Genomic DNA, 22,381 nt, shown 5'->3' with positions numbered 1-22,381 from the left:
TCGGTGTGGGGCTCCGCAGGAAGGGGAGGCTGGGAGGAAAGGAGCTGTTCCTCCGAACGTGCAAGCACAGCTCTAAAACACCTTCCCGGAGATAAATCCAGTCCCACTGCGGAAAGAAGTTGTCCCTCCACGGGCAACGGAAAGACAAGCTCTTCTTCTCCTAAGCAGCAGCGATTGCACCACAGCACCCTACCGGGGCCAAGCCCGGGCACCTTTGCCACCTGCCGGGCCGCCCTTGCTGGGGCTTGTGAGACGGGACCGAAGCCCTGGAGCGCAGGGCACCGTGCCCCGGTGCTGCCCCGTCCCCGCCCCACGCCGAGGCCCCGCGGGCGGGAGGCGGGCCGGTGCCCTGCCGGGGCGGGCCAAGCCGGGCCGGGGCGGGGCGGCCAGCGCGCCGGCGGCGCCGAGGCGCGGCGGAGCGGAGCGGGGACGGGGACGGTGGTGGCGGTGGCGGCGGCGGCGATGGGCGGCGGGCGGTGGGCGCTGCTCTGGGCGCTGCTGGCGGCCCTGCGCCCGTCCCGCGGCGGAGCCGGTGAGTCTGCGGGGAAGGCGCCGGGCGGGGAGGAAGGGGGAGCCCGGAGGGGGGCTCCCGGGCTGGGGGCGTCCAGGACGGCCCGGGGATGGCAGGGCTGCTCCGGTGCCGGTGGGGGCCTCGGGGGTCCGGCGAGGGGTGTTCGTCCGGGGCATTTTACCTGCAAATGCTGCTTCGTTTCACCCTGCCAGTGGCCGGGGTGTTGCGTGGCCACCCCAGTGCCCCCCGCACCCCTCTCCTGCTCGCTGGGCCTGCAGGCTAAAGCGGAGCTTAAATCCTGGGGGGAAGCTCAGCAGTGATTTCGCTGGGGGTCTCTGACGGCAGCACCTCTCTGCCAGCCCCAGAGAGCGTGAGTTTTGCTGTCCTGGAACACGGCTCTGCCTCTGCTCTGCCTCTGTCCCACTTTGTTGATGTGATGTGCCTCTGCTTGCTGGGGACACTGCGACAGGCAGGGACCAAAAGCTGCCACAGATCAGCGCGTCTGGGATTTATCCCGTTAGCCGTGAGCCAGTTGCGTACCGGTGTTGGGAAAAGTCACCGGGAAACACCACGGTTTGTGGCACAGGGCTGCGCTTTGCGGTGCTGTCAGTCTGCTGGCTTTTCAGCTCCACGTGCTTGGTTACCTGCAAAAAGAAATGCAAAGAGATAGGCGTAGTTTTTGGACTTAAAGTGTGCGTCATCAGGGCTGCCCGACGTTTGGTCGCAGGCTGTGAGGTGCTGTGGGTTTGTTTGTAGCCCGTGCTCAGGGATGCTGCGCGGTCTCGGAGTCGGTGTGCACATGGGGTTTAGCAGGGAAGGCAGGAATGCCAGTGTTTGCTTTGGGCAAGGTGGAGTCAAAAGTCTTGACTCTGTCACTGCGGGAATCTGCAGTGAGGGCAACTCGTTGTGGATTTAACCAAGAATCCTGGACTGGTTTATACAAAAGGTGTTCGAACCCTGAGAGTCTCTTTGTAAGTCAGGTATGGCCCCAGGGGAAATTCAATTCTGACAGCTCCCAGGGGATGGTGAGGTAGGAAAACCTGCAGGCAGGGGCTCTTCATTCCTCCTGCCCTGTCCGGGTGCAAAGATAGGCTCTGCAAGTGCCTGAGCAGAAAGCTGTTGTCAGCAGGTGAATTACTTCCAGTAATGGGAAATCCAGGGCTAGGGATGTAGGGAGCTTTTTGGCAGACCTGGGTGTTTTCTAATACCTTCCTCACTGGGACTGCAGCAGAACTACTTGCTGTTTCAGTTGCAGGGTGTGCAACTCCCTGCTTTTTTTTTGGTCTGTAATAAAGTATTTTGCCTCTAATAACGGGCAGATTTTCTTGTTAAAACTCCATTCTCCAGGCTAGTAATGGAGAAGGGCATGCAGGACCTGCTGGGCTGCACAGAAAGATCTGTCTTTGCTAGCACTTTAGTTTTGCTGTGATCCCAGGTGTTTCAAGAGACCAGCACTGTGCTTCTAAGTGGATGTATTTCCATGCCAGCTTTTCCCTCAGGCCAAGCTGCGGTAAGCGAGGGGAGCTGCTCCAGTGTGGCAGGCACTCACGCAGGCATGCCTGCTTTCAGCTCCTTGGCTCTAGCATGGGCTTTTAGAGCCAGCCTAAACAAATCGCTCTGGACACAGGTAAGGGGTGTCCTGCCACACTGGGCAGATCTCTTCAAAGACACTGTGAAGATATCCACATCCCAAACAGCTGGGGATGGAAGGGGTACCCAAAGGCAGTGCTGGATATGAGAAATTCCTGTTGTCACATGAGTCAGAGAGGAAAGTATTTGATTCCTGGGCCAGCAAACACCTCTTTCCACTTCATCAGTGTAGAAAATGAGGCTAAGATCCTCTTTGCTCTTTGCCTTTAAACCTGAAGCAGCCTGGGGGAGCAGAAATCATGCCAGAGCAGGCAGAGTGCCTGCCAAGGGCAGGGACCGCCAGCATGCATCCATGTCCTCCCCGGCCAGGGGTCCCTGCCGGCGGAGCAGCTCTGGCCAGAGCTGGAAAGCTTCGAAATGAAGCATGAAAACAGCTGTTCGAGGTTGGATAGTGCCAGGCAGCGAGTGGCTCCAGCCTGGGTAACCTCCGGGAAGAGCAAGGGAGGGAAGGGGATTTGGGGTTGCTCGCTCGTTTGCATTTGGCAAATCTTTTTGGAGCTGCCTGTTTGAGAGCTGGTGACCCGGCCCGCAAGTAAATGGCAGTCGGCTGCATTTTGCAGCAGTCACATGGCCTTTGTTTGTGTTGGGATGGTAAAGCTTAGGAAGCAGGTTGGAAAAGCTTAGGGTCTTTTTTTTTCTGAAAGGGAAACCCATTGTTTTGTGTGAGAGCCCTGTGCTTTCCTCTGCACCCCCAGACCGGGCAGAACTTAAAAACCCTTCTCAAATTTCTGTCTAGAAGTAACATTTCTTGAGGGTTAAAAATACTGAGCAATTTAGCAAAGGAATATATCCAGCCTCACAATTAGGTTGTGTTTCTTGGCTCTCGGGAAAGCACACTAGGTTCATGCCTCATTACTCACAATAGTAATGACGTAGCTTTAAAAACTTGTTTGATGTTTGAGGACTAAGACCTGCCTCAAAACAAACTCAGCTGAACTCTGATTAAATAAAAAGGTTGTGCTCTCTACCTGCGGTATTATCTTTTAAATTGTGAACAGTTTTTTATTCAGAAGAGGCAAATTAATTTAGTTGAAATTCCTGTCTGGCACAATGCCTTTGCTTGCTGAAAGCAGCAAGGGAGATTTACCACTCTGCTTGGGATTTCTGTACGCCTGTGAAAGCCTCAGGAAGCTCAGAAAGGGTCTAGTAAAAGCATCTACTTGTGCTATATTCTCTATATCTTATCTCTTCGAAAATACACAGGTTGGTTTGGGGAGAATTGCTTTACATGGAGCTGCTCTTCGTCTTGTTCGTGGCTGGGGTGGGAAGTGGTGGGAGGGAGGGGGAAAACGCAGCTACAGCACTGGGTATGTTCGGTGATTTGTAGATGGGGGCACGAAGACCTCAGAAAGAGCTGATAAATAGCCTTCCCTTGGGAAAAATGTCTGGGAAAAAAGCCTGGGAGAACAACACTAAACAGCAGCCCGCCCCTACACACCGTCTGAAGGCATTTCTTCGTCTGTCTGCAGCTGTTTTCCCAAGAAAAGCAGCTCTGTGGAGGCACTTAGCTTAGCAAAAACGTATGTAGTTGACTCGGAGAGCATCTCCCTCTTTCACAACAGCTCACCCTGTCCTGGGAAAGAAGCAGCATTACCAGCAAAGAGCCTAAAATCAGAGAAATCCCTGCCGGGGACTCTTTCTCTACCGCAGCTGAAAATGCTTGAGATGAGGCCCTGAAAGGGGTTTAGTGGAGTAAAGTCCCAAATTCCTCCTGCCCAGGGATCCTTTTATATTCCAGTCCCGGGGGTGCGATGCAGCAGAAATAGCTCCTGCCTGTCCCCTGCTGAAAGAGAAGTGGCTGAGGACTTTCTTTAGCCTGGGCTGCTCCCGTTTGTTTTAAAAAGGCTTTTTTTGGAGGTGCTGCTCGTACATAGTCAGTCTTGGGACAGCCCCCATCTCCATGTTTCCTTCTTGGGGCTCTTACGAGAGGTCTCAGAGATTTTGAATTTTTGGAGCATCTGTAAATGAACTGCCTTTAATTATTAATTAAAGCGGTGGGGCTTTGCAGCGTTTTGCAGGGGGGCATTTGCTGCCTGGGGATAACAAAACCAAGGTCTTCTCTTGCAGACGACGCTGACCGAAATCGAGGTCTAAGGCCATACCTGTCGGCAGAGTCCCACCGCCCTGAGCGAAGCGTGGCCACTGTTGGTCACTGGCCTCACCGGAGCCCAGAGCAGCCCCAGGACGAGCCCTCAGCCAGCTCTCTAGGACAGATTAAGTTTAACCCCACGGTGCAACACATCGTGATTAATGAGCACAAGGATGTCACGTTTAATTGCTCCATCAAAGTACCTCGGCTGCTGCTCAGGCCAGAGACCCCGGGCATTTCCTTGTGGAAGGATGGGAGGGAGCTGCATGTGCTGGACCGCATCGCCACCAGCCACTTCGAGATTGCCGACGAAGAGGAGGTGGCAATGACTTCCACCTTCAGGTAACCGATGCCATCCTTCCTGGAGGAATGCCCTACACGTTGGCTCCTGGGGAGGGACGGGAGGCCGGGCAGCTTGCAGGGGCTTGGGACTGGAACTAGGATGGGCAGGTGCTGCCTAGTCCCCAAACCTGGCTTTGCAAGCCCAGCTTCTGCTTGGTGTGTGCTGTGGGGTGGTTGGTACTGATTGAAACCCACACCCAGGCTGGCTTTATTGCCATGTCCTCCTGCAGGAGCTGTGTGTGGGGCAAGGCTCCCTGCCAAAGCCCTGACCTGGTCTCCGTTCTCTCTGGCAGCATCCTTGCCGCCCAGCGCTCGGATAACGGCTCCTACGTCTGCAAACTCAATATCTCTGGCACTGAGGTGGTGTCAGATCCAATCTCGGTGCAGCTGGAAGGTGAGCTGGAGGAGGGCTAGGGCAGATGTGCTGGAGGTGTGGAGCATTGTGCCCTGGCTGAGTGACAGCCCTGGGGACTGTGATCTGGGAGCTGTGAGTTGTCCCCCAGAAACAGGGAGTCCTGGATGGGAAGGGGCTTGTTGCCGGAGCTGGGCATAGCCCCTGGCAGGACAGTTTGGGATTGTTGATAGGGCTGTGTTGCTGAGCGCTCTGAATCTCTTGCTTCTCTGCTTGTGTCCATGCAGGGCTCCCACACTTCATTCGTCAGCCCGAGAAGCTGAATGTCACCAAGAACAGTCCCTTCAACCTCACATGCCAAGCCGTGGGCCCACCAGAGCCTGTGGAGATCTACTGGTTTCGCAACAACGTCCAAGTGAATGAAAAGCCCCACATCTCCCCGTCAGTCCTGACCGTGCCAGGTGAGCCCAGCAGTGTCCTTGCCATGGCCAGCTGGGATACCTCTGTGTGGCTACCAGGAAGGGCAGGGTGGGAAGGTGTCTCCATGGCAGCCTGGTGCAGCACAGGGAGAAAAGTCCTTCATGTAACATAAAACCCATCACAGTTTTGCTGCAGAGGCAAAAGAGAGGAGGGATTTCTTGCTTTGCTCATGAGGAGAAGGCCACTAGCTAATTAGCAGCCAGACTATAACTGACTCGTCTTGATGTCCAAAGGCAGGCTTTAAAAGGCAGTGAAAGCCGGAAGAAATGACCCATTCCTCTTGGATGTTCTTGCATCCGACTGGCACATGCTAGGTCAGGTCATTTGAACAGTCCCCCTCCTGGCCCAGGAGCCCTGTCGTACTGAGAGGCACCGCTGCTGGTGCGAGCAAACGCTCGGCATGTCCAGCATGCCATGGCGAGCCCTTCACCTTGCAGCAGCAGCAAGCAATGTGCCCAGGAGGGACAACCTCCAGTAAAAGTCCTTTCCATGAGATGAAAATCCTGAGCACTGTTGCTGCCCAGGGTCATCTCACACAGGCCATGCCCATACCGCAGGGGAAACAAGCAGCCGTCTGCACTCGGGTATTTCCAGTGGCCCCCAAAACCAGTCGTTCTTCATTATCAGCTGGGAGATTTGAGCAATCTTCGAAAAGCAATAAGTCATCTGATTCAAGCCACGGTGGTGGGCTCTTCTGCTTTCTGCCTTTCCCTTTTTGAACGCAAAACAAATGCTTACTCAGGAGGTTGTGCAACGGTGCCGTAGAAATGTACTGTCCTGATGGCACTGATGGCATGCTCGTGCTTGCAGCGTGGAAGGTGGGTGAGCTGGATCGCGGGGGTCGCCCCCAGACAGTCAGCACAGAAATGCCACGAAGGGAAGCAATGAGTGCTAAATAGAAGGTCTTTTGTGTTGCTGGAAAAAAATAAAACAACAGTGCAAGAAAGGAAGCCACAAGGGTTTTTGGTGAGCAGCAGGTGGAGAATTGGTGCGATTTGGGCGTTTTGTGCAGGTCCAGTGAACAGGCCCTTGTTTTTCTCCCTGCAGGTCTTAATGAAACAACACTGTTCAGCTGTGAGGCTCACAACAGTAAAGGGCTAACTGCGTCCAACCCGGGGCAGGTCAACGTGAAAGGTAAGAGGGAAAGTGATGCTCACCTTACCTGTTGAGTACATGTGTCCAAGAAGGAGCTGTCCTGGTCTCCACACTCCCAAGCACTCATTCTAGTGTTTTTAGGATTCCCGTACTTATTTTTCCTCATTTTAAAACTATATTTAAAATCAAGTGGGATGCACATAGTAGAACAGTCACCCAGTGCGGTTCTGTCATCCCAGTATCACCGCTGTGGGAGGAAGCACCAAAAATCACATTTGAAAGCAGAACTGTCAGCCCCAGAGCAGGTTTCGGAAGGACTCTATCACTCTTTTCCTTCCTTCACAACCAGGGTGGTGCTTGCAGTTTTCCATAGGAAATGGTGGAAATTCTCGACATTCCTGTTGGGAACCACTCTGGCAATGCATGGAAGGTGTTCCCTGAAATATGCCATTGCCTCTAAGCAACCCAGAGTGCTGTTTCGGCTCACAAATATAGAACGTGATCAAAATAGTTCTGCAAATGACTTTTTTCTGCTTCCCTGTCTGGTGGTCTGAAACATCCGCGATACACTGATAAAGGATGCCATTGCGGCTGTAGCCAGGGCAGTACCTGGGGTTCATGCAGAGTTGGTTTGAGCCCTGGGAGCTGCCAGAGGGAAGCCAGATGTGCTACATTTGTGCTTAGGCCTCCAGCTGACTGCCCTTGGCTTTTCCCTGCAGGAATACCATCTGCACCCACCAGTGTGCATGTCCTCAACAGAACGGCCCACAGTATCGTGATATCCTGGGTGCCGGGCTTTGATGCATTCTCTGCCTTGAACAGCTGCAGTGTCCAGGTAAGCATCCATAACTCCCCTTGCCCCTGCAACCTCCCCTCACACGGATACTCCAAGGCAGGTGGAAATCAGTGTTGTTTGGCATGAACTGCATGGATTTGACCACGCTATTGGTTTGGGCAAATTGAGTTGGACTTTTCCAGCGGCTTTAAAAGGGGAAGCTGGCGCGCTGTCCCACCCGCACCCTGTGGTCCAGGTGGCTGGGGAATTTGTGGCAGCGTGATGTTGAGGAGTCCAAGTTGGGCAGCAAGCAGTCCACAGGCGCTGGGACCTGGGGTAGCCGGAGCACTGCCGAGGTGGACAGGAGGCTTGGAAGGAGCTGCTGGAGACCAGCTTGGTGGTGTCTGCTTACAAAAAGCAGCTTTGCTCTGCCCGCTGCGCTGGGGGTTAGTTGGTGGAAGGTGTCCCACAGAGAGACTGGCACAGGGAGCGTGAAGCAGGCTTTTGTCCTGGGAGCGGGGTGGTTGAGTGGGGGGAGAAACAAGGGGCGATGGGAACAGGCAAGCCACCTGCCTGGAAGAGCCCATCTGGGCTCGTGCCTGTGAAGCATGCGGGAGTGAGCCGCAAGAATCACTCTCCTCGGGCAAGACAGTCAGGTTGTCATGACTCTTCATGGAGAGATGCCCAGAACTGCTCCAGGTAGCTCTTTGGGAGACTTTGCAAGCCTTGAGTTGCTGCAGGCACATGCTTGTCCCTACTTTTACCGCCTGGTCAAACACTTCCCGAACAAGCAGCCTTCCCACTGGGGTTTGGAGGTGGAGCTTTATACTGGGAAGGAGCTGAGAGGTTGCCTGTCTCCTGGACAAGTCAGGGAATGCCATCCCCATGGGTACAGCCCTGCAAGTAGTTTCCACCTGCTCTATCTGTTTGACTTTGCTGGGTTTCACAGTTCAAGCCCATTGCTTGCCCTCTTGTGGATATGTTTTTTATACTGGCTAACCTATACTCTGGCTGAGGTAACACATGGAGAGAGGCGATGTTTGAAGCCAGGTAAAAGTGAAAGGATTTACAGGGAGGAAAGGTACCGGAGCTAATATTAGCGCCACATCCACTGCTGCCTTCCAGCTGGAGCTCAGGAAGTGGGGTGGAGAGCCAAGGAATTTCCTATGACTTAACGTTCACGGTCTGTCATTAGGAAATAGCCTTTTCAATTGGAAAACAAGACATGATTTCTGGCAAAAACACAGCTGTGACTAAGCCTTTTTGCTCCTGTCCCCTTTGATAATCCCCTCACTAGGGTAGCATGGCCCACCGACCAAGTGACTCATTTCTGAGCACGCTGGTGCTTAAAAGGGAAGCTGTTGCTGTCACACCTGCCAAGTTCAAACTAAGTTTGCAAAAAGCCCAATTTTTTTAAAAAATATATTAATTTGATGGACTCTCTCCAGAAGACAAATTGAGGGTTGAGATAGCTGAGCTGGGCCTCATGCTCAGGAGAACAGCCAGTCCCAGTGGTGCTTTCAGGAGTGGCTTGCATGTTCATCTGATCACTGTTCACCTCCCTCAAAGCATCTAGCGATGGCTTGGGGACCTTCTCAGCTTTATGAGGCTGAAGGCTATTCTCTTTCATTTTGGCTGGCAAATACTGCTGGTGTTGGTGCTGAGACTGTCCTGAGCATCCTGAGCTAGCCAGGGGGATACTCTTGTTGCTTAAGCAGAAGGACAGGTCTCCTGCCACCCGAAAATCATGCACAGAGGCTTTAGAGAGGACTGTATGACCTTCTGATTGTGGTTCATGCTGAAACACATCCTGTGGGTTGTCTTCCGAGTTAACTGTCTCGCTTGTGCTGGCGTCCCTCCTTCTTGCTCTTCCCTCTTTCCTTCCACCATCCCGGCCCAGGGCACTCTCATGGTGCTTCTCACGAAATGAGATGCTTTCCAGAGAACTGCAAGGGCTGGCTGTGGGCAGCTACATGGGTGCTCAATAGCCAGCCCTTTGGGGAGGGAGCAATTTCTCTTTGTGTAAAAAGCGTGACTTGTTTTTAGTATGTTGAATTCATCCATGCTGCTAAATGTAATGATGGAGTCTGACGAGGTCTGTGATTAGTCCTGCAACATCTGATGGCAATAAGTCCTGCGGTCTAATGATGTGCTGCACAAAAAAGGACTTCGTTTGTTTGGGACTCACTGCTGGTAATGTTACTGGGTGCTCCTTCTGCTCCGTGCCACAAGAAAGAGCAAACCACCCCTCCCTCCTCCTTTCCGCAGTGATGGCGATTTCACACATCTCTGCCGTGTCCCCACAGCAACTCTTTCTTTTTTGTGTCTGTTGGAGTCCTCGCCCTGGGCCCCGTGAATGGCCTGCCATCAGCTTTCTGCTCGGTAGAGACGAGCCAGCATGCAGGAACAAGGCCCTGCCGGTGTTTGGATGGGAGGCAGGGAAGGAGGCAGGGCTCTGGATCCTGTTTACAGATGTAAAATTCCTGCCATGCATCTCACCCTGCAGGTTGCTGCTGACTAATCCCTGTTTGTGGACTGATTTTTCAATTAAGGTCAAGGAAGCTGTTCCACGAAACAACGTCTCACTTCTGCTCTTCAACACCTCGGTGCCTCCCCACGTGTATCACATCCAGCAGCTGGGGCCCATGGCAGACTATAACATCCGTGTTTCCTGCAGGAATGAAGTCGGCTGGTCAGCATTTAGCCCCTGGATAACCGCCAGCACCACTGAGGGAGGTAGGAAACGAGTAGCGAAGACTGAGAAGGGTTTCCCTGCCTCAGTCGCGCAGCTGTGCTTTGTGCAGGACTCTCTGGATGAGATGCTGGTCCAGAGTCATGGTTGCTTACGGGGTGGAACATCTCGACTCTGTTGATTGGGAAAATGAAATTTACCCAGGGGCAGTCACCTGCTGGAAATAGTAAAGGCTGTAGGAAATACAGTGCGCTTTCTGAATGAGCTACAGCTCATTTTCCAGCAGCCTACCATGTCCTTGCACCCATCCACCTGGCTCCCCTCACCTTCTTTCTCTTTGATTCCTGCAGCTCCGACCACCCCACCACTGAACGTCACAGTGTCATTCAATGAATCCGTCTCCTCCGTGGAGATCCGATGGGTGAAGCCACCCCTGGGGAAGATCCATGGGGAACTGCAGGGCTATCACATCTGGTACAGGTGGCAGAACTCCAAGGAGTTGGTAAGTCATGGGGGAATGGGGAAGAATGGCTAAAACCTAGAAAAAATCCCAGCAGGCATCAAGCAGGGACGTCCAGTTTGGTCTTGGTGCTTCTGCATATTCTTTCTGAGCTTATTTGTCTGCTGTCTTGTGCTTTCATCTGGGCTTTTTTAATACAAGTAGTCTCTCTCTCATGTGTTTATGTAACTCATGGTAATGCCCTAAGTCTTTAATATTGTGACTAAGCAGTTCTGCATGAAGGAGACAAGAGGTGTGCTACCATGGCTCCTACTCTCTAAAACTAGAGATGCTCTTCCCGGTGTTGACAATCTTTGGTATGGCCTTTGGAGTGGCAGTCAAGGTTTGGCAGCATCTCTTGGCACTTTCAGCAATGGAGTCAATCATAAGGTGTTTGGGAGAATTCGTTCCCTGGGTTTTGAGTCTTTCCTTACTCAAATGGGATTTATTCCGTGCATTAACTCATCTGCAAAGCCATGGCACAGAGTTTCATAGCTGAAGGAACATTTTGGGGCTGAGGGCCTGTCCATGAGCATATGAAGTCATCTGGCGCAACCTTGCTTGCCTTTCCCAGGATTTGGGAAGTAGCCTTCAGGAATTTGCTAGGGCGAGGTTGGCCTGACCTCTCGGGCAGTCCTGGCACATCTCAGCTACTGGGCAAAAGAGCATCCCGTCCAGCCTCTGCCAGTGGTCAGGGAGCCTCTGGATAATTGCGCAGATGTATCCAGCTGTCGCCTCTGCACTGTGGTTTGGTCTTCCTCTGTCCCAGGCTGAAAGCACAGAGAGGCACTGACAGCCTGAATCCGGTGTGGAAAAAGTGACTCACACCCTATTTTTTGCAGGATGCTGCATTTTCTGTTCTCCTTTTGCGCCTCTGAAAAAGAGCATGTATAGATCCAGACCGAGTGAAGTCAGGGAAACAATATTATGGTCTTGTGACTAGCATGGAAAAAAAAAATGCTGACATATTTGTCGTCTCTCAAGCAGAAAGCAAAAAACAGGACTTGCCCTTTAAACCCTGGGAGACTGTCTTTTTTTGTTGTTGTTTTTTATAAATTTCCCCAGTCAAATGCTTATGGGGTGAAATTTCTGCTTGGGTTCCTGGTCAATAACTGTTCTCATTAATGCTGGCTTTCAGGAGGCTCAAAAAACCCCTCTAGTGGGGAATGAGCTCAGGAGGGAGGTAGCTGTGCAAGGGACCCTGGCTCCTTGCAGACCGAAGGAAGCAGTTGTGTTTGTTGCTGATTTGTTTTGTCAGCATCCAGGTTATATGGAAGGCAAAAATACATGTCAGAGCCAGCCAAGGGCAGGGGCCAGCACGCCTTTTTATAAGGGCTGTTGCAGAATTAAGAGGCCTGTGCTGTAACCTTTCTGCAGAGCACCATGGGCTGGTGCAGTGCCCTGTTCCCCCATGCACCCCCAAGGGTCCCCTGAGCTGATGGACAGACAGTCTGAAGCAGAAGAGCAACGTGCTTTCTGTCAAGTGGAGCTCTGATTTCTCAGAAATAAAGTCTCTGAGTTTTGGTCCTGGGCAGGCTAAATATGAAATACCCCCAAATAACCATCTGTTTAACAACCCCAGCACGATAAAGGGGGGGGGGGGGGTGTCCTGTATTTCTGTGTCAGCAGGGCCACCTGCAGGCCTCCTTTTCTCCACAACCAGCTTGAAAACTATTTTAAAAACTTCAAAAAAGTTGCTTTATTTTATTCTTTAACCAGCAGTACTTGTTTGACCCAAGGCTGCCGGAGCTGGGATGTGAAGAAATTCCTCAACTACCACAAGACTCATAAAAAAACATTAACTTTGGCAGTTCTGTCCTGCTGGAATGACTGTCCGCTTTGCCAGTGTGCTCATGCTCTCCATGGTCTGTTTGATATCAGTTGGGCTCTGTCCTCAGATGACACAGCAGTGCCATCTGCGATATGAAAGGATCCCGGTGCATTTTTAAGTTGGCAGTGGGGAAAAGATCTCGTGTGCGTTTCCGACGAAGGATGGCGTGAACATGAGGTGGGAGGAAAGCAGGAGTGTGGGAGCGGAGGCAGCAGCGGGTATCAGCTCACGCTGCTGCCCGATGGTGCAGACACACTCCTGGGGTTGGGGCGTGTTTCACATCCAGTTCTGTGGTTTTTTTATGACTATGAACAGAAACCGGTTCCCTCTGAGGAGCTCCAATTTCCTCCTTGCCCACCGATTCCCCTCGGCTGCTGCTTTTGCTCATCCACGTGATGTTCAGCTAGGGTAAGGAGCTGGGCTCTGCTGGCCACAGCAGCCCACCAGATGTTTTGGGTACCGCTGGCCAGCTGTTTTGCAGCTGGGGGTCGGCAGGGAGCAGCAGCAGGCGCTTTCTCAGCTGAAGGAGTCCAGGAAACAACAGGGAATTTGCAGGAAAAGACTCACTTGTTCTTTTACCAAGGAGAAAGGTGTGTGCCATGGAGCATGCTGTCTCCTGCCATGTTACCAGGCAAGGAAACATGCCCTTAAAAATGGAAATATTATTAGCTTGACAGAAAAACCACAGTCAGAAAATATCTGCCCTAAGATCTGCTTTCTGTGGCTGGGCACTTGAACGATCAAGCCAGGAGTGCTGCAGCTGGAAGCAGTCAGAGATGCTCTGGGGAGGAGCAGCGGTGGTGAGCGCCGAGGCTCTGTGGGTGCTAAGCAGCACGAACCGTGGGCATCCCTGGCTGGCAGTGAAGAGGGGCACGAGCCTCCACTGGCCAAGCTGACTGCAACGAAGGCTAGGGGTCAAAATCCATGTTACTGCCAGTGCATGAAATGCCTTTCCCCCTTCCTTGCAAGATCGCTTTCCTGCCTCTTTTCTGGCTCAGGCTGCTGGTCCTGCTGCTGTTGACAAGCAAAGAGCGACAGTGGCATGAGGTTTGATTGGGAAACGCTGCTCAGCCCCTTTCCAGATCCCATCCGGCGCTTGCAGGCAGGGCTATTATTCTCCGTAAATAGTTTGGTGCTGCATTTCCTCTAGGCTTGTGAAAGCAAAGCAACACAGAAGTTTGAGGAGACAATTCTCAATAAATCTCCGGGTTTCCCTCCTGCTGTAGGGATGGGCCGCTGTCTCCCACAGCCCAGGCTTTTCTTCCCTTCCTCTCTCCAGCAGAATATCTCCGCTGAAGCCCAGCCGAACACCAGCGTGGCCGTCCTGCCCGTAGTGGCCACCAATGCCACCTGCTCTGTCCGTGTGGCTGCCATCACCAAAGGGGGAGTGGGACCTTTCAGCAGCCCGGTGGAGGTCTTCATCCCTGGCAGTGGTAAGGAGATGCCCATCCCTGCCAGTGCGGTGTGGGTGCAGGGGAGGATGATGGGGAAGCACACTCTCCTTGTCTGGCCAAGGCCATTTGGCATCTCTCCATCCTCCTTCAGACACTTTCCCGGTCAGCCAGGCTATCAGCCAAGAATCTGGGACCTTCAGCGTGCTTTGGTGGCCAGGAGAGACTTGGTCTTCACATGCAGCCTTGGTCCTCATGCCCTCTTCTCCTGTGTAACCCTTTGGGCTTTTAGTGGGTTTGGTTTCAGCCCCTGGGAAATCCTCCCCCAATCCCTGGGTACTGCAGGCTGACTCTTTTACCAGCTCCATTAATGGGATATCTTCTTAGGATTAATAACCTCAGCTCCCTCTTCGACTCCAGCGTCTGGGAATGTGGACTCCTTTATCGTAGCCCTGGGCTTTATCTGCGGGACGATTGCTGTCGGGCTGATCCTCTGCTTGTCCGTGGTCATCCAGAAAAGATGTGTGGAAACAAAATACGGGTAAGCTGAAGGGAAAACAGCTTGCAGATGTGCCCCGAGCTGAGCAGGTCACAGGCGCGTGGGGCACGGGCAGGCGGGGCGGCTGGCCAGCAGCCCATGCTGGACATTGGGACAAGGTTTCTGTCTGCAGTACTGATGTTGTTGCCACAAATGGCATTTTTTTATGCCTGTGGTGAGGGACTAAGTGTATTTTTACTGCAGTGACGGTACTTCCCCTCCCTTCCTTAGCCCAGCAGTTCACCTTCCACTCACTATTCCTATTTTTAAGGGGAAGTAAGCTTGTGCAACTTGGTATGGGAGGGTGGCCTCAGCGTTTTGACACAGAGGTGAGAGAGCAGAGTTGTATAATATCCTGTGGCCTAGAGAAACCCCTCCTGCCTCATCACACGCCAGATCTGTCTTGGTCCCATGGCTAAGCGTGGCACCAGCCCCACCAAGCAGAGAGACTGCCACTGGACTGCATAAGTGGTGTTTTAATAATGCAGACAAAGGGCTGTTTTCTGCTACAACGAGCCAACGCTACTCACTCACCCTTGTGACTTTCTAAGTGGCATTTAACTGCCCTGTGCTACTGGTTTTGTTAAACAACTGTGCTGCTAGCAGCTTCTCTTATAAGCGCTATCACTTGGGTGTCCGCTGCCAAACTGGAAACGTGATATAATTAACTACTTTGGAAGAGCATCTTTTCAGTAAGGGAGTTTCTTGAGCTGGTGAAGGAATCCCACCTACTCTCATCTCCCATGGCACCACCCCCATCCTAGTTTGGAAACTGGTAGTATGTAAGGATGCCTTTCCTAACTGGTGTAGCATTGTTGCTCTTCCCTTGCGGTGCTAGCTTCCTGGGAGCTCTTGAGCATCTGCTGTGTTTTTGTTCGCTGGAGCTGGACCTCTGCACGGCCATGTACCAGAGAGGTTGCACAGCATCTGCCAGCAGCGTGCCCATCACCACCCTTTTGGGGCCATGGTGTGAAGCTCCCTTTAGTTTCTTTTTGGCTAACCAATGGGGATTGCACATGCTAACAGAGAGCATTGACAGGCTGGAGTTGTGCATCGGGCAAGAGATCGCTTTAGGAGGTGGTAGATCTGGGCACCATATTCCTACTGGTACAGACTGCTCTTTGAGTAGGAAATGAGTATCCCATTTCCTCCCCAAAAAACCTCTGTGACTCACTCCTTGACAGATCAGCCTTGTTTATCAAGTGACTGTTTTGCTCGGACGTTGTAAGCAATGGCACTGATCCAGTAGGAGGGAAATGAAAAAGATTAGGGTGAATGTGCATTTTCTCCTTTACTACCGATACCCCCAGTAGCACTGTGGTTGCCTGTCCCTGCAGCGGCTGTTCCTTCATCAGAGGAGAAGCAGCCGCACATGGCCCAGCAGGGTCTGTTTCTGTCCCACCAGGAATGCTTTCAGCAGTAATGACTTGGAGCTGGCAGTGAACTACACAGCCAAGAAGTCCTACTGCCGGAGAGCCGTTGAACTTACATGTAAGTATATTTTTTTAATCCCTCTGCAAGGAGGTTGATGGGGATATCGCAGCAGCAATATGTCTGCAGGTTGGAAGTGACCTGAGTTCCTGTTCCCCTCTCCCGCAGTGGGCAGCCTGGGCGTCAGCAGCGAGCTCCAGCAGAAGCTGCAGGATGTTGTTGTGGACAGAAATGCCCTCAGCCTGGGGAAGGTCCTGGGAGAGGGTGAGTGTCGGGGCTGGAGAGCTGGGGATGGACATACAGGGCAGGGACTGCCACTGTTACCTACATCATCCCCCAGCTCCAGGCCCAGGGTATGTGGGGGAGATGGTGGGTCAAGATGATCAAGTGCCAGGACCCCGGGTTCATGTCCTCCTTCTGCCACTGGTGAGACATAAGCCTCCCCTGTAGCCTTTTGGGGACGAGGTCTCCATCTTAGAGCACTTCAGATATTCGAGGATATAGTGGTGTCCTGAAGACTGGTGCTTTGGGCTGTGGATAAAGTGCTTGCTTCTTTCCCATGGTGCAGGGGAGTTCGGGTCAGTGATGGAGGGGCATCTCAGCCAGCCCGAAGGCACCCCACAGAAGGTGGCTGTGAAGACCATGAAGTGTAAGTCATCACCCTGGCCTCACAGAACTTGACGTTATTTGTTCTAGTGGGTGCTGGCGTTCCTGCTACCCATCTGAGGTGCTCTCTCTGCACCCTGGCACCATTTTGTGGGGATGCTGGCCTCTCTGCCACAGCTCCTGGTGCCAGTCAGGAAGGGGCACTCATATCAGACAGCCAAGGATGGCAGAGACATGCCGGTGGTGCCTTCCCCCTGACCCATGCAGGAGCTGTGCTGTGAAGGGAGATGGCAGCAGTGATTTGGGGTGTTAAAGTTCTTGCGCTTTTAAACCTCCTCCTTTTTCTCTGCTTCCCAGTGGATAACTTTTCCCAAAGGGAGATAGAAGAGTTCCTCAGTGAAGCAGCATGCATGAAGGACTTCGACCATCCCAATGTCATCAAGCTCCTAGGTATGGGCTGTCACTCCCTGCACTCCAGTTGGGATTTGGGCTGGGGAGCCGGACCGGGGAGTGCTCGGGTCCCGCACAGATGTCTGCGGGGGGAGTGTGATGCCTTTGCGCACAGGGGTGTGCAACCTGTCTGTGTTTTCCAGGCGTGTGCATCGAGCTGAGCTCCCAGCAGGTCCCCAAGCCCATGGTGATTCTCCCATTCATGAAATACGGTGACCTGCACAGCTTCCTGCTTCGCTCACGGCTGGAGATGGCCCCCCAGGTAACGAGCACGGGGAGCAGAGGGCCCCGAGTCTGCGAGGAGCAAGATGGGACCGTGCCTCTTTTGGGGACAAATCTACCTTTGTTTTTTGAGAACATAAGAGGACTTGGTTGTAGTCCTGCTTCCTGCCTTTGTCAGGTGGCAGTGGTGGGATCCAGCTCCACAAAAGCTTGTGAGACTCTCATCTTCCCTTCTCCAGGCTGAACAAGCCCAACTATCTCAGCCCCTCCTTGTACACCATCTCCTCCAGCTCTGTCTTAGTGGTCTCCCATGGGCTTGCTCCAACATGTCTTTCTCCTACTGAGGAGCCCCAAATGGGACACAGCACCCAGATGTGGCCTCACCAGTGCCAAATTAAGGGGAAGAATAGTTTCTCTTGACCTGCTGAGTGCGCTCTTGCTAGTGCAGCATGCTACAAGGTTGGCCTTTGTTGGCACAAATGCGCACTGCTCTATAACCATGGTCAACTTGCTCTATACCAGGGTCCTTTTCTGCTGAGCTGTTTTCTAGCCAAAAATACATGATCTGAAGGCAGCCAGTGGGAAAGGCAAGAAGGAAGCAATGTCTAGTTGCAGGCTGCACTCCAGAGATGTGGAAGGAGGAGACAGGGATGGGAAAGGTATCCACTGCTACAGCAAACCACAGTGAGATGTGGTTTGCTGAGACGGGCTCTTCTGGCCAGCAGCACAGCCTGTCAGGCAGTGCTTGGGGTTATTGCTAAAAGAACTGTCCCCGCATCTGCAGCTCCTGCAGGCTTGTGATTCCATAAATCTTACAGTCTGAGGGCCTTAGCCCAACAGGGATGAGAGGGGCCACAGTGGCTGCTGCTGTGGGTTTCTGGTGCTCTCCAAGGCCATTGAGACCACTAGGATGTCAGCCGTCAGCCCTAGACAGGGAAGCCTTTCAGATCAAACCAAAAATGCTTCCCAAAGGGCTTGCACTGTCTAACCTGCACCTTCCCTTCCCAGTTTGTGCCCCTGCAGACACTGGTGAAGTTCATGGTCGATATCGCCCTGGGCATGGAGTATCTGAGCAGTCGGCACTTTCTCCACAGGGATTTGGCGGCTCGAAACTGCATGTGAGTTTGTTTCCCTCTGCTTCATCCTGGATAGATAAGCACCAGTGGAAGCCCTGTGGTTTACAGCATGACTGCTTCCTTCAATAAAACCTCCCTTGGTCTTGAGAGACATGGGAAAAGAGCTCAGCCTCAGGTTTCTGCTTCAGAATTTGGCACGTCAAACCTTTCTATCTTGCCATCCCTGTTTCTGCCTGACAGGTTACGGGATGATATGACGGTGTGCGTGGCAGACTTCGGTTTGTCGAAGAAGATTTACAGCGGCGATTACTACCGTCAGGGCCGAATAGCAAAAATGCCAGTGAAGTGGATTGCCATTGAGTCCCTGGCTGACCGCGTCTACACCACCAAAAGCGATGTGGTAGGTGCACGTGGCTGGGCAGCCAGGCAGCAGGAGGCAAGAGATGGGGACTGATCCCTGGATTGAGTCATCCACCCTTGCCGCACTTTGTTACGGTTGTTCTTGTACCCTGGAAGTGCAAAGCCAGACGAGCAGGAGGCTGTTGGTAATGGGACGCACTGACCTTTCGCTGCCTGCCCAGCCTCCTGGAATAGGTTTACTGAGTGGGCCGCTCGCCTCTTCTGTGGCATTGCTTATTATTACCAATTTTGGGGAGGGCAGGACTGGAGCGACAACTCTTAGCATTGTGCGAGGGCCCAGTGGTTGCTTGGCAGTGACCTTTCCCCATGAAAAGATTCATTCATTCCTCCTGGAAATGTCCTTTCAGCGTGCTTTCCCTTTGTCCTCGCAGTGGGCATTTGGCGTTACCATGTGGGAGATAGTGACCCAAGGGATGACGCCCTACCCAGGAGTGCAGAACCACGAGATCTACGAGTACCTCTTCCACGGGCAGCGCCTGAAGAAGCCCGAGGACTGCCTGGATGAGCTGTGAGTATTGTAACCCTGTTTCTGGGCTGTAGCGCAGCCTGTTTGCTCTCTGTCTGCCTGCAGACGACCTGTGCATCGCTTGCCCTTAGCTGAGGTGGTTTCTGTGGGGTGCTACTCTTTGTGCTTTGCGGCTCTCAGTTGCTGATGTCCTTTCTTTAAGGACACAACTACTTGTGCTGTGGATTTGTGGCTTAGCACTAAATTTGGCCAAAAGCCTGCAAAGCTGTGCATCACAGAGCAATTAAAGACCATTCCGGCATGCCCGTGCTCCCACCTGCTGCAAACCTGCCTCTCCAAGTGGAGTAAGACGGGTCTGTACTGGAGAGGGAGGAGTCACCTTCTGCTTCACCCCCTCCATTTCTCCCACAGCCCTCAGAAACAACAGTTATTAAAGACTGGATTTTTAAAAAAATGGCAAGGATTTAACCTTTTCTTCCTTGTGGCGTTGACAAGCAGGGAGCTTACAAGAACGCACATGCAGGTTAGCTCTCAGAGGAAAGCTGGCCGGAATGGTGTGGGTCAAATTTTAAATGAAAGTAGCACAGAACCAAAAACTTCAAAACCCTTAATATTTGCATGATCTCCCAAGTTTTGACGTGCCTCATGAAAGCCAGATCCCAGAGCAGAGCAGCGTATCACCCAGGGATGAAAAAGCATCTTCTTAACTCCAGGCAAACAGGCGCACAGAAATCCCAACAAATATCCCAGGAGAAAGCGATGTGCTTGCAGGGCTGGCACAGAGGGCTGAGGAACTGGGCTGTTGGCAGCCTGCTGCGTGGGGTGGGTGGGAAGCACCGAGGTCACCTCGCTGGTCCTGCAGGGACAGGAGCAGTGCCCTCTGCAGTTCGTGGTGGAGGAATCAGACTTTTTAGGGTTTTTTGTTTCTGTTTTTTTTTTTTTTTATTAAGATAGTTTTGGCCAGAAGGTCTCGGCTGGTCATGATCTCTGCCCCACAAAACTCCCTCTAGTTACCCAGGACTCTTCAGTGCCTAAAATCTATGAACCTGGAAAGGGAAAATGTGGAAACCTCAAAACTTTGCATTTCTGAGCAGCTCAGCAAGGGTTTTTCTCCTGTTTTCTTCCTGAGTTTTTCTCCGGTGCCGTTACAGCCAAAAATGTTTAACCCCCCCATGGCTCGGAGTCACACAATGGTTCCTACAAGGCCCCTCTCCAATGCCTGTCCCTGAAGGAAGTGGCAAAGAAACCTTTTATGGGAACTAGCCTGCTAGAGGGCAGGGGAGGCAGCATGTGCCCAGCAGTGATGTGCTTGCAGGGAGGTGCTGGGAGTTTCTAGTGTGCCCTGACATCCAGCTTGGGAACAGGCACCTGCAGGAAGGACAAGAGAAGGACTCGGTGTCCTGGGAGCAGAACTGGGATGTTCCCCTGGGGAGCAGATCACAGGGCTGCAGCTGGCTGCCTCTGCCTGACCCTCAGTGAGTGCCAGGCACCAGAAAAGACTTCCAACAGCAGCTTGAGCTGATCAATCCCTGCCGTTGGGCAAACAGCCTAAGCGGGGGAGTTGTTTTTGCTTTGTTTCAATGCAAAGCGGCTCAGGGCTTACCCAGTTTGGAGAGAAGCAGGGAATTAACCCCCATACGTCCCCTAGACCAGTGCCTGGCAACATCCTCCGCAATAACCATGCTCGTCGCCTGATTTACAGGTATGAAATAATGTCTGCGTGCTGGAGAGCCAACCCCACCACCCGCCCGACGTTCTCACAGCTGAAGGTCCATCTGGAGAAGCTGCTGGAACACCTGCCCACTGTCAGGGGATCCAGAGACATCATCTACATCAACACCAGCCTGCCCGAGGAGAGCCCAGACTCCACCCAGGATTCAGGCTTCCCCCAAGCGGACTCTGATCTGGACCCCGGGGATGTTGCCGAGCCCTGCTCCCCCCGAGCAGAGACAGCACTGGTGGCTGTGGATGTCCACCACAACGAACGATGGGGGACGAGGTACGTCCTGGAGGAGCAGCTTGGCGGCCCTGCAGAGGAGGCCTACGTCCCGCTGCTGCCCAAGGGGGTGGCCGGCGAGGGCTCAGAGTGGACCCAGGCCAGCACCTTGCCTGCCAGCAGCTCGCTTGCGCCGGAGCTGCCTTGCACCAATAGCTGCATGGAGGACTCCGAAGTGCTGCTGGGAAAGGGGGAGCCTGTGCAGAGCGGGGTGTAAATGGGCTCGGAGAAAAGGACAGAGAGGGTATATTTTAATAAACAGTCGTCTCTTTTATTTCTTCCTGCATGATGGTCATGGCGGAGTCTGGCTCTTCCCCAGAGCTCTTTCCTGGGCTGAAGTCAGGGTGGTTTGTAATTAAATGCTAAAAAAATTAGTTTTTCTGTAGTGGGAGGCTTTGGTATTTGAGCTCCCCACGGCTCACAGGTAAGGGGCGGCCCCTGACCCCCCCAGGGGTGACAGAGCGTGGCTGGGGTGGATGGTGCCAAGGTGTGCGGGTGCAGGTGAGCTCCCCCTATGCCACCCCATGTGGTGATGGCCTCCTGCCATCCAGGCTGCGCCACCACCAAATGGCAAGGGTGCAGCCAGCCTCGCGTAGCTTTTTTTTTTCCCCTTTTTCACCATTTGTTGTGGCTTTTGCGATGGGCAGCCCTATGGCTAGTCCGGGCTCCTGCCACACAGCCCGCTGGGGGATTTCATGCTGCGAGACATCCCTTTTGAAAATTGCATGCAGAGCCCCACCAGGAACAGCGGGTGCTTTGAAATCCCCTTCTCCAGACAGCAGCGATTCCATCTGTCCCAGCCGTGTGCTGAGAAAACCATCGGTCCTGCTGCAACGATGGGGAAACAAGAGTCTGTAAGGGGGGTCCCGGGAGGGATAAACCACCCTGCCGTGGCCTGACCCTTCCCAGCTGTCCCTTCTCCGTTTTGGGGCGGGGGGGCAATTTCTGCTCTTTCCATAGCAGGAGCTGCTCTACAGCAACCGGCAGCCCGGCCGTGCCCACCAGATGGAGCCGGGACCCCGCGCACCGCCCGGCCGCCTCTCGCCTCTCCTGCGGGGGTCCCGGGGCTGCGGAGGGAGGGGTGTCGGGGCTGGGCAAGGAGGTGTCGGGGCTGGGGAAGGGGGTCTCAGCCCAGGCGGAGCGGGGGGCTGGCGGTGAATGCCTGCACGGTGCTCGCTCGTTCCGGCAGCGGCAGAAACACCTTTTCTGCAACACCCCCCCCCCAAAAAAAACCACTGCAGGAGAGCACCGTGCCGGGGGTGTTGAGCATTTGCTTTGCGGGGGGGCTGTGCAGAGAGGTAATGCGCGTCGCCTGGTGGCTGCTGGAAGGGGGACAGAGCTCTGAGAGGTGTCCCAAGGGGCTGGATGCGGCGGTGGCGGCCGGGGTGCCCGCAGCATCACCCCCCCTCCCCGGAAAAGGCCGGCGCCGGGGCGGGGGGTCCCCGCAAGCCCCGGGGCGGGATTGGGAG

General features: G+C 53.5%; 1 protein-coding gene across 3 annotated transcripts; it reads left to right on the top strand.

Moving 5' to 3' along the window:
* Nucleotides 1-431: 431 nt before the first annotated feature.
* MERTK (MER proto-oncogene, tyrosine kinase) lies at nt 432-21,186 on the top strand. 3 transcript variants are annotated; one of them, XM_052783902.1, is made up of 19 exons: nt 432-532; nt 4,229-4,592; nt 4,886-4,986; nt 5,232-5,405; nt 6,472-6,558; nt 7,239-7,354; nt 9,847-10,030; nt 10,337-10,488; nt 13,596-13,749; nt 14,095-14,248; nt 15,651-15,736; nt 15,845-15,940; nt 16,245-16,325; nt 16,640-16,732; nt 16,876-16,994; nt 17,963-18,072; nt 18,271-18,430; nt 18,822-18,958; nt 20,619-21,186. In XM_052783902.1, the coding sequence occupies exons 1-19, from the start codon at nt 463-465 to the stop codon at nt 21,127-21,129; spliced, it is 2,949 nt and encodes a 982-aa protein (XP_052639862.1). In that variant the 5' UTR covers nt 432-462; the 3' UTR covers nt 21,130-21,186. The 3 variants fall into 3 exon arrangements, with proteins under 3 accessions (XP_052639862.1, XP_052639863.1, XP_052639864.1); XM_052783903.1 differs by having other exon boundaries at nt 443-532; nt 13,599-13,749; XM_052783904.1 differs by having other exon boundaries at nt 443-532; nt 14,128-14,248.
* Nucleotides 21,187-22,381: the final 1,195 nt, after the last annotated feature.

The sequence above is a fragment of the Harpia harpyja genome, chromosome 4 (genome assembly GCF_026419915.1).
Source record: "Harpia harpyja isolate bHarHar1 chromosome 4, bHarHar1 primary haplotype, whole genome shotgun sequence".
Taxonomy (NCBI): domain Eukaryota; kingdom Metazoa; phylum Chordata; class Aves; order Accipitriformes; family Accipitridae; genus Harpia; species Harpia harpyja.
Note: the sequence above shows the minus strand (reverse complement) of the source record. Positions and strands in the feature narration are given on the sequence as shown.